The following is a 14,311-nucleotide window of genomic DNA, read 5'->3' as shown; positions in this document are numbered from 1 at the left end:
GATTTATGGTAATTAGCAAAAGAATCAGAGGAGTGTCGAGTTGTTTTGATCCAGAATGCACTGCCTGAAAGGGCGGTGGAAGCAGATTCAATGGTAACTTTCAAAAGGGGAATTGGATAAATACTTGAAAAGGAAAAATTTACAGGGCTACGGGGAAAGAGCGGGGGAGTGGGGCTAATTGGATAGCTCTTTCAAAGAGCTGGAATAGGCACGATGGGCCGAATGGCCTCCTTCTGTGCTTTAAGATTCTATGACTTCTGGACTTAGTTCCAGATGATTTAAGGAGTGCAAGTCCCCAAGGTAATCAGGATCCTGGCAGTTGAATGACCGCTCCGATCCCTCGCATTATGTTGCCACAGCCGAGAGCCAGGCATTGCCACAGAATAGGACACCACGGAGTGACACCACAGATTGCAGGTGTTCCAACTACAACAAAGTGCCAGGCCCCAAATGGGAAGAGCATGAAACTGCACGGTGTGCAATGACACTCCACGCAAGGAATCTGATGGAATTCGTACCGCCAGTCTTAGTCAGCAGATGACCTACCAAAGGATTATAGAAGAACTTAAAGAAAGACTTGCATTTATATAGCGCCTTTCATAACCTCAGGACTTCCCAGGACCTTTCAAGACCTCAGGACTTCCCAAAGTGCTTTACAGTCAATTAAGTACTTTTGAAGTGTTGTGCAGGGGAGTTCTCCTAGCCTTGGGTGTACTGGCCAACACCTAAAAAATCCTCCAGATTATCTGGTCATTTATCTCATTGCTGTTTGTGGGATCTTGCTGTGCGCAAATTGGCTGCGTTTCCTACATTACAACAATGACTACACTCCAAAAATACTTAATTGACTCTAAAGCGCATTGGGACGTCCTGAGGTCATGAAAGGCGCTATATAAATGCAAGTCTTTCTTTTTTTTAATGTAGAGAAACACGGCAGACAATTTGCACACAGCAAGATCCCACACACAACAATAGGAACAGGAGAAGGCCATTTAGCCCCTCGAGCCTGTCCGCCATTCAATGAGATCATGGCTTATCTGTGCCCTAACTCCATATACCCGCCCTAGCCCCATATCCCTTAATACATTTTGGTTAACAAAAATCTATCAATCACAGATTTAAAATTAACAATTGAGCTAGCATCAACTGCCGTTTGCTGAAGAGTTTTCCAAACTTCTTCCACCCTTTGCGTGTAGAAGTATTTCCTAACTTCACTCCTGAAAGTCCTGACTTTAATTTTTAGACTATGTCCCCTAGTCCTAGACTCTTCAACCAGTGGAAGTAGTTTCTCTATCCTACCCTATCTACCCTATCAGTTCCCCTTAATACCTTGAAAACTTCAATCAAATCACCCCATAATCTTCCAAATTCCAGGGAATACAACCCTAGTTTGTGTAATCTCTCCTTGTAATTTAACCCTTGGAGTCTAGGTATCATTCTAGTAAATCTACACTGCACTCCCTCCAAGGCCAATATATCCTTCCTAAGGTGCGGTGCCCAGAACTGAACACAGTACTCCAGATGTGGTCTAACCAGGGCTATGTATAGCTGTAGCTATAATGAGATAATAACCAGATTTAATGGTGTTGGTTGAGGGATATACATTTGCCAGGACACCGGGGAGAACTCCCCTGCTCTTCTTCAAAGTAGTGCCATGGGATCTTTTACATCCACCTGAGGAGTGCAGATGGGGCCTCGGTTTAACGTCTCATCCAAAAGGCGGCACATCCGACAGTGCAGCACTCCCTCAGTACTTCACTGGAATGTCAGCCTGGATTATGTGCTGAAGTCTCTTGTATGCTAGCACTTATGAACACATGTTTGAACACCAATGAACACCTCATTGTAAAGGAGCCTCTAGGTAACAGTGATCACAATACGATTGAATTTCACATTCAGTTTGTGGGAGAGAAGAGTAAGTCTAAGACTAGTGTTTTAAACTTAAATAAGGGCAATTATGAGGGCATGAAGACAGAACTCAATGCAATCAGGCAGAGTCAACACGGCTTTGTGAAAGGGAAATATGTTTGACTAATTTATTCGAGTTCTTTGAGGAAGCAACAAGCAACGTGGATAAAGGGGATCCTGTGGATGTGGTGTACTTGGATTTCCAGAAGGCTTTTGACAAGGTGCCACATCAAAGGCTACTAGACCAAATAAGAGCTCATGGTGTAGGGGGTAACATATTAGCATGGATAAAGGATTGGTTAGCTAACAGGAAACAGAGAGTAGGCATAAATGGGTCATTTTCAGGTTGGTAAGATGTAACAAGTGGAGTGCCACAGGGATCAGTGCTGGGGCCTCAACTATTTACAATCTATATCAATGACTTGGATGAAGGGACCGAATGTATGGTTGCTAAATTTGCTGATGACACAAAGGTGTGTAGGAAAGTAAGTTGTGAAGAGGACATAAGGAGTCTGCAAAGGGATATAGATAGGTTAAGTGAGTGGGCAAAAATTTGGCAGATGGAGTATAATGTGGGAAAATGTGAACATGTCCACTTTGGCAGGAGGAATAGAAAAGCAGTATATTATTTAAATGGAGAGAGATTGCAGAACTCTGAGGTACAGAGGGATCTGGATGTCCTAGTGCATGAATCACAAATAGTTAGTATGCAGGTACAGCAAGTGATTAGGAAGGCAAATGGAACATTGTCATTTATTGCCAGGGGAATGGAATATAAAAGTAGAGATGTTTTGCTACAGTTGTACAGGGCATTGGTGAGACCACATTTAGAATACTATGTGCAGTTTTGGTCTCCTTATTTAAGAAAGGACATAATTGCTTTGGAGGCAGTTCAGAGAAGGTTCACTCGACTGATTCCTGGGACGAGGGAGTTATCTCATGAGGAAAGGTTTTTTCTTAATTCGTTCATAGGATGTGGGCGTCGCTGGCGAGGCCAGTATTTATTGCCCATCCCTAATTGCCCTTGAGAAGGTGGTGGTGAGCTGCCTTCTTGAACCGCTGCAGTCTGTGTGGTGAATGTTCTCCCACAGTGTTGTTAGGTAGGGAGTTCCAGGATTTTGACCCAGGTTGGACAAGTCAGGCCTGTATACACTGGAGTTTAGAAGAATGAGAGGTGATCTTATTGAAACATATAAGATCCTGAGGGGACTTGAAGGGGTAAATGCTGAGAGGATGTTTCTACCTGTGGGAGAGAGTAGAACTAGGGGCCACAGTTTAAAAATAAGGGGTCTTCCATTTAAGGCGGAGATGAGGAGAATTTTTTTCTCTCAGAGGGTCGTGAGTCTGTGGAACTCCCTTCCCCAGAGAGCGGTGGAGGCAGGGTCATTGAATATTTTTAAGGCTGAGTTGGATAGATTCCTGATTAACAAGGGAGTTAAAGGTTATAGTAGGTAGATGGGAAAGTAGGGTTGAGGTCACAATCAGATCAGCCATGATCTTATCAAATGGCAGAGCAGGCTCGAGGGGCCGAATGGCCTACTCCTGCTCTTAATTCGTATGTTTGTATGTTGACCTTTATCTCAAGAGGGCTGGAATACAAAGGGGCGGATGTTATGTTACAGCTGTACAGAGCTCTGGTGAAACCCCATCTGGAGATCAGGAAGGATACATTGGCCTTGGAGGGGGAGCAGTGCAGATTCACCAGAATGATAGCCGGACTAAAAGGGTTAAATTATGAGGACAGATTGTATTGACTTGGCTTTATAGAATTATAGAATAGAATTATAGGCTTGTATTCCCTCGAGTGTAGAAGATTAAGGGGTGATCTAATTGAGGTGTTTAAGATGATTAAAGGATTTGATAGGGTAGATAGAGAGAAATTATTTCCTCTGGTGGGAGAGTCCAGAACAAGGGGGAATAATCTTAAAATTAGAGCTAGGCCGTTCGGGGTGATGTCAGGAAGCATTTCTTCACACAAAGGGGAGTGGAAATCAGGAACTCTCCCCCCTAAAAAAGCTGCTGAGGCCGGGGGTCAATTGAAAATTCCAAAACTGAGACTGATAGATTTTTGTTGGTTAAGGGTATTAAGGGATATGGAACCAAGGCGGGTAAACGGAGTTAAGATGCAGATTAGCCATGATCTAATTGAATGGCGGAACACGCTCGAGGGGCTGAATGGCCTCCTCTTGAACCTATGTTCCTCCTTGTGACTGAGGTGATAGAAATACGGGTTTCCATGCTTCAGAGTTGAAGGTCACAGTGAGTCTAGAGACTCAAGGTGACCATCAATACCTAAAAGGACATAAAGGAATCCAGTACTGGTTCCTTCATGTCTCTGGTGTCAATCCTTTCCACGTACCTGGCCGGCCAACATCCCACAAGCTCCCGCCGCACCGCTGACCACCATCGTCTGATTGGTTCCAGGCTTCACGTGACCTTTTTCCCTCACGCCCAGCAAAGAGGTGAGGCCAGGCATTCCCACGACCCCCAGGAAATGGGAGAGGTGCCCATCAACCAGTTCAGGGTCAAGCTGCAACAATAAGATGATGAACAAAATAGCCAGGTGAAGTGAAACAATTGGAGTGGGTGGGTGGGTGGGTGGGTGGGGGGGGGGGGGTAAATTTAACCTAACCCGCCCATCGGGAAACTGACGGGGTCGGGTGTAATGCTGGTTCTACACCACCTCCGATTTTACTCTCCATTGGTCATTATCACATTGCTGGGATCTTGCTGTGCGCAAATTGGCTGCCACTTTTCCTACATTGCGACAGTGACTACACCTCAAATCTACTTCATTGGCTGTAAAGTGCTTTGGGATGTCCTGAGGTCCTGAAAGGCGCTATATAAATGCAAGTCTTTCTCTTTATTGAAGTCAGTGGGGAGTAATATTGGGTGGGGTGTAAAACCAGCTTTCCGTGGGATTCCCGCCCGGTGAGTTAAGTTAGAATTACCACCAATGTATCTGCACAGTCCTCCCAGCTCTTTTGAGGAAGAGGAAGCAGCAGTCACATATAATTAGGCTGAATTTGGTCACATCGTATATAATTAACACTTAACTTGAAGCTCATCATCATTTTACCGTGTGTAATTGGCACATTGTGCGTTCAGAGCTCAAGGCAACAACTTATTGTTAATACTTGCTTGGCAACCAGGGCTGTTGACTAATCAGAACAACCAATTCTAATGAGTCTACAACAGACCCAGAAATTAGGTGAGGAAAACCCCAGTGGGGGAGAGCTTTGGGAACCCATGGGCTCAATTTTAAAAGGGCAGCGGGCTGGGGGCGTGTCAATTGGCCCGCGGCAAACGCAAATAATAAAAACTTACCGTTTCCCACGCGATCACGGCTTAATTGGTGGCCATTAATCTTGTTTCCGGGTTTGCCATTGGAAAGCTGCGCAGCGGGCGGACTGCGTACCCGCATGACAGGCTGTCGGCTGGAGCGTCTGGATTTAAAGGGCCACTGCTCCAATGGATTTTCTTGGAGCAAAGAGCAAGAAGACCCAATGGAGCAGCACAGGGGCAAGACTGCTCCAAGATTCAGCGATGCCTCACTTCAGGTGCTGCTGGCCGGGGTGAGGAGGAGGAGGGAACTATTTTACCCGGTGGATGGGAGGAAGTGCCCTGCCTCTGCCACCAAGAAGGCCTGGCTCAAGGTGGCAGAGGAGGTCACCAGCAGCAGCAACATCTCACACACCTGGATCCAGTGCAGGCAGCGCTTCAATGACCTAACTAGGTCAGCCAAAGTGAGTAAACTTACTCATTCTCCTACGTTCCGTCTTCCAAATCACTGCCCCCAACTCCCCCAACTCATTCTGCACTGCCAACACTACTCTATCACATCACTCATCACACCCACTCAAAGCTCATCCTCAACTTACCTGCACTTCCTCACCTCCCCAATACCACTCACCCCAATCCCCATCCAATGTGATGGCTCTGTCTCATACTCACCCTCTGATGCATCTCTTTCACGGTCAGCCTCACCCAAACCAATGCATTCATCGGTTGAACACTTCACCATCACTCACTCACACGTCTGTACTTTCTCCCCTTCTAGAAGAGAGCTCAGAATTTACGCGAGAGGGCGAGGACTGGAGGGGGGCCTCCACAAATAGTGGTCCTCACAGAGGCAGAGGAGGAGGCGCTGGAGATCAGCCGCACCCTCGAGTGCTCGTCCATCGGGGACGCCGAGACTGGCACCCCACAAACGTCTGGCGACACATCTTTAACATTGATTACACACAATATGAATTGATGTCAACATGCCTTGCCATCTTCAACACCTCAGTATGCTCATCGCAACATGACACATCTGTGATGATGCTTAATATTGCCTTCTGTTCTCTTACAGGGCTTTCAACAACTGCTGTGATGGGAGAGAGCGATTCTCCAGAGGACCTGCCAGCCTCTGAGGGTGCACCGTCACATCTTAGTGAGCCATCCACCAGCGCAGATACTCACACCTCGGTGAGTCCTCGTCCTCAGTTAGATGGGTTAGCACCTGGTGAGTCACCACACACGTGAGCACGAGCAGACACTGGTGGCAGGGGCAGCTGTGGAGAGTCCGCGTCGGTGGGAGCACTGCTCTCCAGGCTCTGTTCAGCTGGACACAGATGCTGAACCCTGGGGGCCATCCTTTAAAAGGAGAATGATCGAGGGGCAGCAGCACATTTGCGAGGTGCTGGAACAGGTGCCACGCGCACTCTCCACAATAGCGCAGAGGATGGAGGAGTCCAACTCCTGCATGAGTGGAATGGTGGCACAGGTATGGGAGGGAATATCTACGAACATACGAATTAAGAGCAGGAGTAGGCCATTCGGCCCCTCGAGCCTGCTCTGCCATTTGATAAGATCATGGCTGATCTGATTGTGACCTCAACCCTACTTTCCAGTCTATCTACTATAACCTTTGACTCCCTTGTTAATCAGGAATCTATCTAACTCAGCCTTAAAAATATTCAATGACCCTGCCTCCACCGCTCTCTGGGGAAGGGAGTTCCACAGACTCACGAATCTCAGAGAAAAAATTTCTCCTCATCTCCGACTTAAATGGGAGACCCCTTATTTTTAAACTGTGACCCCGAGTTCTAGTCTCCCCCACAAGGGGAAACATCCTCTCAGCATCTACCCCTTCTACTCCCCTCAGGATCTTATATGTTTCAATAAGATCACCTTTCATTCTTCTAAATTCCAGTGTATACAGGCCCAACTTGTCCATCCTTTCCTCATAAGATAACCCCCTCATCTCAGGAATCAGTCGAGTGAACCTTCTCTGAACTGCCTCCCAAGCAATTATGTCCTTTCTTAAATAAGGAGACCAAAACTGCACACAGTATTCCAGATGTGGTCTCACCAATGCCCTGTACAACTGTAGTAAAACATCTCTACTTTTATATTCCATTCCCCTGGCAATAAACGACAACATTCAATTTGAGATAGTGTCGCAGGTAACTGAGGAAATGTCTGAGATAGTGTCACGGGTAAGTGTGGGAATGTCTGCGATAGTGTCACGGGTAAGTGTAGGAATGTCTGTGATAGTGTCACGGGTAAGTGTAGGAATGTCTGCGATGGACAGAAGGCTTGACTCCAATGAGCTTCAAGCACGGTTCACAAATATGAGTCCATTCAGGCCCTGACAGCGGCCATTCGGACTCAGGGTGAGCAACTTTCTGCCGCCTTAAACAGACAGGCAGAAATACCAGCACTGGCCTTCCAAGGCTTCACACATGTCCTCCAAACTGTCGTCCAGCAGGGTGGTATGAGAGATGTGGGACTGGCCCAGGAGAGGGATGATGGGCAAAGAGGACATGGAAGTGAGGACGCCACTCAAAGCGCTCCCATGTCTCACCCGTTGCCCCCCTCTCAACCAGTACCCACAATGCTGCCTCCTCTCCAGGTGGCCGAGTCTGCCCCTGCACAGGTGCAGGTGGAGCAGTCTTTGGAGGGGCCCTCACGGGCACCAAAACCCAGAGGGCGTAGGCCCAAAGCATCTAATCGGTCAGGGCATGAACAAGAGCAACCTGCCACTACCTCTGCTGCAGCCACAGGGGATGCACCACGTAGAAGTAGATGGAAGAGAAAGGGGAAGGTTTTGTGAGCACAAAGGGGATGCACAAGGGTGTTTGACGGTTGGTCATGTTTCTCAGTTATATTTAGTTTATGTTAAAGTCACATTAAATGTTATCATTCTCACCACTACTGCCACGTCCTGCCATTGTTGACTGCCTTTTGTGATGGGCCCTTTCACGAGGATCACCATGAGCACCCACACTTGATGCCACCCATTGGGTCACTCTACAGTGGGTGTATGTGTAGTTACAGGACTGTTTTGTGCAGGGAGGGGTGAGGTGGGGGTGGGGGGGCTGGTGTGGGCGCTGCTCTGTCCAGGTGGTGAGGACTGGACTCTTCACACTGTCTGATGTTAGGAGAACCGTTCACATATCAGTGACTCCCTGGCCTCACGAGCAGCCAGGTGAGTCGCTGCTCTGCCCATGGGTTGCTCCTCCTGCTCCTCCTCCTCCTCCTCCTGCTCTTCCTCCTCCTCCTCCTCCTCAATGTGGGTGGCAGATGTGGATGGGGCCTCCTCCAGCGTCACCTCTCTGTTGTGCCATATTGTGCAGGGCACAACACACGACTATAATGTGTCCCACTCTGTCTGGTGCGTATTGAAGCTCTCCCAGAATGATCAAGGCACCTGAATCGCATCTTGAGCAGCCCTATAACATGCTCAATTGTAGACCTGGTGGCGATGTGGCTGTCGTTATATCGACACTGTTGCTCAGTGATGGGGTTCCTCAGAGGTGTCATGAGCCACGTGTGCAGGGGATATCCCTTGTCCCGAGGAGCCAGCCCTTGCGGGTGTTCGGTGCGTGGAAGAGGGGCGGGATGTTGGATTCCCGGAGGATGAAGGAATCGTGGCAGTTGCCAGGGAATCTGGCGCACACGTGAAGGAATCTCTTGCGGTGGTCACAGGTGAGCTGAGTGCTGATGGAGTGATACTCCTTCCTGTTGATGAACAGTCCTGGCTCGTGTGGAGGTGCTCGAATTGCTATATGGGTGCAATCGATTACACCCTGCACCCGTGGGAAGCCAGACACAGCGTGGAATCCCACTGCCCTCTCCGTCTGGCTGAGGTCATCCATGGGGAAGTTGACGTATTGCGAGGCCCTGCGAAACAAGCCGTCGGTGACCTGCCTTACGCACTTGTGTGCAGACGACTGAGAGACCCCAGTGATGTCCCTGGCGGCACCCTGGAATGATCCAGAGGGGAAGAAGTTGAGGGCAGTGGTGACTTTAACAGCGACGGGTAATGAGATGTTGCTCGGCCCAGTTGGGAGCAGCTCGGCATGAAGGAGGCTGCAGACGTCCGCGACTACCTGGCGACTGACTCTGAGCCTCCGTATGCACTGCTCCTCATAGAGGTCCAGGAAGCTGAGCCTCGGTCTGTAGACCCGGTGGCGAGGGTAGTGCCTCCTGCAATGTCGCTCTCTCTGTTGTTGCCCTCTGTGCTCTTGTGCAGGTGCCTGTGGCGCAGCACTGTGTTGTGGAGCTCCACGTGGCGGAGGTGGACGCCGTGCCTGGCCAGGATGGTGATGTTGTTCGTCCTCGGATGTAGTGGTGAATGCAGCCATGGCGCCCCCCATCCTGATGGTGAGAGTTTGAGGGGGTCCGAAAAGATGGTAAACATAAGAACATAAGAACATAAGAAATAGGAGAAGGAGTAGGCCAATCGGCCCCTCGAGCCTGCTCCGCCATTCAATAAGATCATGGCTGATCTGATCCTAACCTCAAATCTAAATTCATGTCCAATTTCCTGCCCGCTCCCCATAACCCCTAATTCCCTTTACTTCGAGGAAACTGTCTATTTCTGTTTTAAATTTGTTTAATGATGTAGCTTCCACAGCTTCCTGGGGCAGCAAATTCCACAGACCTACTACCCTCTGAGTGAAGAAGTTTCTCCTCATCTCAGTTTTGAAAGAGCAGCCCCTTATTCTAAGATTATGCCCCCTCATTCTAGTTTCACCCATCCTTGGGAACATCCTTACCGCATCCACCCGATCAAGCCCCTTCACAATCTTATATGTTTCAATAAGATCGCCTCTCATTCTTCTGAACTCCAATGAGTAGAGTCCCAATCTACTCAACCTCTCCTCATATGTCCACCCCCTCATCCCCAGGATTAACTGAGTGAACCTTCTATGTGCTGCCTCGAGAGCAAGTATGTCTTTTCTTAAGTATGGACACCAAAACTGTATGCAGTATTCCAGGTGAGGTCTCACCAATACCTTATATAACTGCAGCAATACCTCCTTGTTTTTATATTCTATCCCCCTAGCAATAAACGCCAACATTCCGTTGGCTTTCTTGATCACCTGCTGCACCTGCATACTAACTTTTTGATTTTCTTGCACTAGGACCCCCAGATCCCTTTGTACTCAAGTACTTTCCAGTTTCTCGCCATTAAGATAATAACTTGCTCTCTGATTTTTCCTGCCAAAGTACATAACCTCACATTTTCCAATACTGTATTGCATCTGCCAAATCTCCGCCCACTCACCCAGCCTGTCTATATCCCCTTGTAGGTTTTTTATGTCCTCCTCACTCTCTACTTTCCCTCCCATCTTTGTATCATCTGCAAACTTTGATATGTTACACTCGGTCCCCTCCTCCAAATCGTTAATATAGATTGTAAAGAGTTGGGGACCCAGCACTGACCCCTGTAGAACACCACTGGCTACTGGTTGCCAGTCCGAGAATGAACCATTTATCCCAACTCTCTGCTTCCTGTTAGATAACCAATCCTCCACCCATGCCAGAATATTACCCCCAATCCAGTGATTCTTTATCTTTAGCAATAATCTTTTATGTGGCACCTTGTCGAATGCCTTCTGGAAGTCTAAATACACTACGTCCACTGGTTCCCCTTTATCTACCCTGTACGTTCTGTCCTCAAAGAACTCAAGCAAATTTGTCAGACATGACTTCCCCTTCATAAAGCCATGCTGACTTTGTCCTATTAAATTATGTTTATCCAAATGTTCCGCTACTGTCTCCTTAATAATAGACTCCAAAATTTTACCCACCACAGATGTTAGGCTAACTGGTCTATAATTTCCAGCCTTCTGCCTACTACCCTTTTTAAATAAGGGTGTTACATTAGCAGTTTTCCAATCTGCCGGGAACTTTGCCGAGTCCAGAGAATTTTGGAAAATTATTACCAAAGCATCCACAATCCCTACTGCCACTTCCCTCAAGACGCTAGGATGTAAGCCATTAGGTCCAGGGGATTTATCCGCCTTGAGTCCCATTAATTTACTGAGTACCAATTCCTTAATGATTTTAATCGTATTTAGCTCCTCCCCCCCAGAGCCCCCTGTTTGTCCAGTGTTGGGATATTCTTAGTGTCCTCTACCGTAAAGACTGAAACAAAATATTTGTTCAGCATTTTTGCCATCTCCATGTTTCCCACCATTAATTTCCCGGTCTCATCCTCTAAGGGACCTATGTTTGCCTCAGCCACCCTTTTTCTTTTTATATAACTATAGAAACTCTTGCTATCTGTTTTTATATTTTTTGCGAATTTATTTTCTTAATCTATCTTCCCTTTCTTAATCAATCCTTTAGTTACTTTTTGCTGTCTTTTGAAGACTTCCCAATCTTCTATCCTCCCACTAAGTTTGGCTACCTTATATGTCCTTGTTTTTAGTCGGATACTATCCTTAATTTCTTTACTTAGCCACGGATGGCTGTCATTTCTTTTACACCCTTTTTTCCTCAGTGGAATATATATTTTTTGAAAGTTGTAAAATAACTCCTTGAATGAACACCACTGCTCATATACCGTCTTACCCTTTAATCTATTTTCCCAGTCCACTTTAATCAATTCCGCTCTCATACCATCATAGTCTCCTTTATTCAAGCTCAGTACGCTTGTTTGAGAACCAACCTTCTCACCCTCTAATTAGATATAGAATGTAACCATGTTATGGTCACTCATTCCAAGGGGATCCTTAACTAGGACATTATTAATTAATCCTGGCTCATTACACAGGACCAGGTCCAAGGTTGCTTGCCCCCTTGTAGGATCAGTTACATACTGCTCAAGAAATCCATCCCAAATACACTCAATAAACTCTTCCTCAAGGCTGCCCTGCCCAATTTGATTTGTCCAGTTAATATGATAGTTAAAATCCCCCATAATTATAGCTGTTCCCTTATTACATGCCCGGACCATTTCCTGATTAATACTTCTTCCAGCAGAGTTGCAACTATTAGGAGGCCTATATACTACGCCCACTAGTGTTTTTTACCCCTTATTATTCCTTATCTCTACCCAAACTGTTTCATTATCCTGATCCTTTGTCCCAATATCTTTTCTCTGTATTACAGTGATTCCTTCCTTTATTAACATAGCCACCCCACCTCCTCTTCCTTCCTGCCTGTCCTTCCTGATTGTTAAATACCCTGGCATATTTAATTCCCAGTCGTTGTCACCTGCAGCCATGTTTCTGTAATGGCCACAAGATCATACCCATATATAGTTATTTGTGCCGTTAACTCGTGCATTCAGATAAAGAACTTTCAAATATGTTTTGTGACACTTAGTTCCTGCTTTTTCCTTTTTTAACACTTTACCTTTTACTCCATACCTTCTGTCCCTTCCTGACACGCTTTCCTCTGTCTCCCTGCTCAGGTTCCCAACCCCCTGCCACAGCTTTGATGCTGGGTTAATCGCCTTACGTCTTCTAGTTTTTATTTTATCTGTCGTGCCTAAAGTACACTTTCTTTCTGCTGCTCTACGCTTTTCCCTTTCACTTGTTCTTGAACAACTGTTTGTACTATTTGTATTGTAGATTTCCCCTGGGTCTTCCCCTCTCTTGCTGCTCTCAACTTTATTCTCTTCTGACTCCCCGCTCAGGTTCCCATCCCCCTGCCACTCTAGTTTAAACCTTCCCCAACAGCACTAGCAAACACCCCCGCGAGGACATTTGTCCCGGTCCTGCTCGGGTGTAACCCGTCACGCTTGTACAGGTCCCACCTTCCCCAGAACCGGTCCCAATGTCCCAGGAATCTAAATCTCTCCCTCCTACACCATCCCTGCAGCCACGCATTCATCCTGTCTATTCTCCTGTTCCTATACTCACTAGCACATGGCACTGGTAGTCATCCTGAGATCACTACCTTTGAAGTCCTGCTTTTTAATTTATCTCCTAACTCCTTAAATTCACCTTGCAGGACCTCATCCCTTTTTTTTTTAAACCTATGTCGTTGGTACCAATATGGACCACGACTACTGGCTGTTCACCCTCCCTCTCCAGAATGCCCTGCAGCCGCCCCGTGACATCTTTGACCCTAGCACCAAGGAGGCAACATACCATCCTGGAGTCACGTTTGCGGCCGCAGAAACGCCTATCTGTTCCCCTTACAATGGAATCCCCAATCACTATAGCCCTGCCACTCTTCTTCCTCCCCTCCTGTGCAGCAGAGCCACCCGTGGTGCCCGGAACCTGGCTCTTGCTGCTTTCCCCTGATAAGCCATCTCCCCCAACAGTATCGAAAGCAGAATATCTGTTTGAGGGGGAGATAGCCCCAGGGGACTCCTGCTCTACCTGCCTAGTCCTTTTACTCTGCCTGGCGGTCACCCATTTCCTTTCTGCCTGCGTAATCTTTACCTGCGGTGTGACCACCTCACTGAACGTGCTATCCACGATAGTCTCAGCATCGCGGATGCTCCACAGTGAATCCACCCGCAGCTCCAGCTCTGAAAGACGGTTAGCCAGTAGCTGCAGCTGGACACACTTCCTGCACACATGGTCACCAGGGACACTGGTAGTGTCCATGACTTCCCACATTGTGCAGGAGCTGTGCTGCCATGACTTGCCTTAGACTCTCAGACTCTCCTCCCGCTCTAGGTCTCTCCTTTTATACTCTGCTCACCTCTCGGACTCTCCTGCCTCACCTGTGACGTCGCACAGTAGTTGTCTCTTGTTGCAGGTCTGCTGCTGCTTTTATTCCCCAATCTCAGTCTTCTACTCTCAGGTCCACTGCCGCTCTGGGGAAAAAGTTCGGAAAAGCAAGGCAAAGCAGCACCTCCTTCCCCCACTTCCCCCAACTCCCACACTTACCAAACTCTCAGTTCACACTGTGTTGTCTGCACACCGTGCTGTCGCACTGACAGGCCCCTGTATTTCTACAGTTTGTGACTCAGATGAGTCAGGCCTGTCCCACCTTCAAGTACCAGTTTAATCTAGCTAACCAATTAACTTGCTACAGCAGCTCTCTCTGCTGAAGCCTGACAGAAACTTAAAAGTTTAAACTTTAAAATATGTGTAAACAGAAGAATTCTGAGTGTAAACACAAAGATTTCTCAGTCAAAAGTTTGTCTGAGAGAACTGAGTGC

At 47.3% G+C, this 14,311-nt stretch overlaps 1 protein-coding gene across 8 annotated transcripts in view; it reads right to left on the bottom strand.

Moving 5' to 3' along the window:
- The window catches only part of ptgr2 (prostaglandin reductase 2), an 81,969-nt gene that overhangs the window by 30,701 nt on the left and 36,957 nt on the right, over positions 1–14,311 (bottom strand). For all 8 annotated transcript variants that reach the window (XM_067991108.1, XM_067991109.1, XM_067991111.1 and 5 more), the window contains one exon: positions 4,268–4,438. In XM_067991108.1, the coding sequence (XP_067847209.1) occupies positions 4,268–4,438 (171 nt within the window). The remainder of the gene's footprint in view (positions 1–4,267; positions 4,439–14,311) is intronic.

This window comes from Heptranchias perlo, chromosome 10, assembly GCF_035084215.1.
Source record: "Heptranchias perlo isolate sHepPer1 chromosome 10, sHepPer1.hap1, whole genome shotgun sequence".
Lineage (NCBI taxonomy): Eukaryota > Metazoa > Chordata > Chondrichthyes > Hexanchiformes > Hexanchidae > Heptranchias > Heptranchias perlo.
This window is presented reverse-complemented; position numbering and strand designations above follow the sequence as displayed.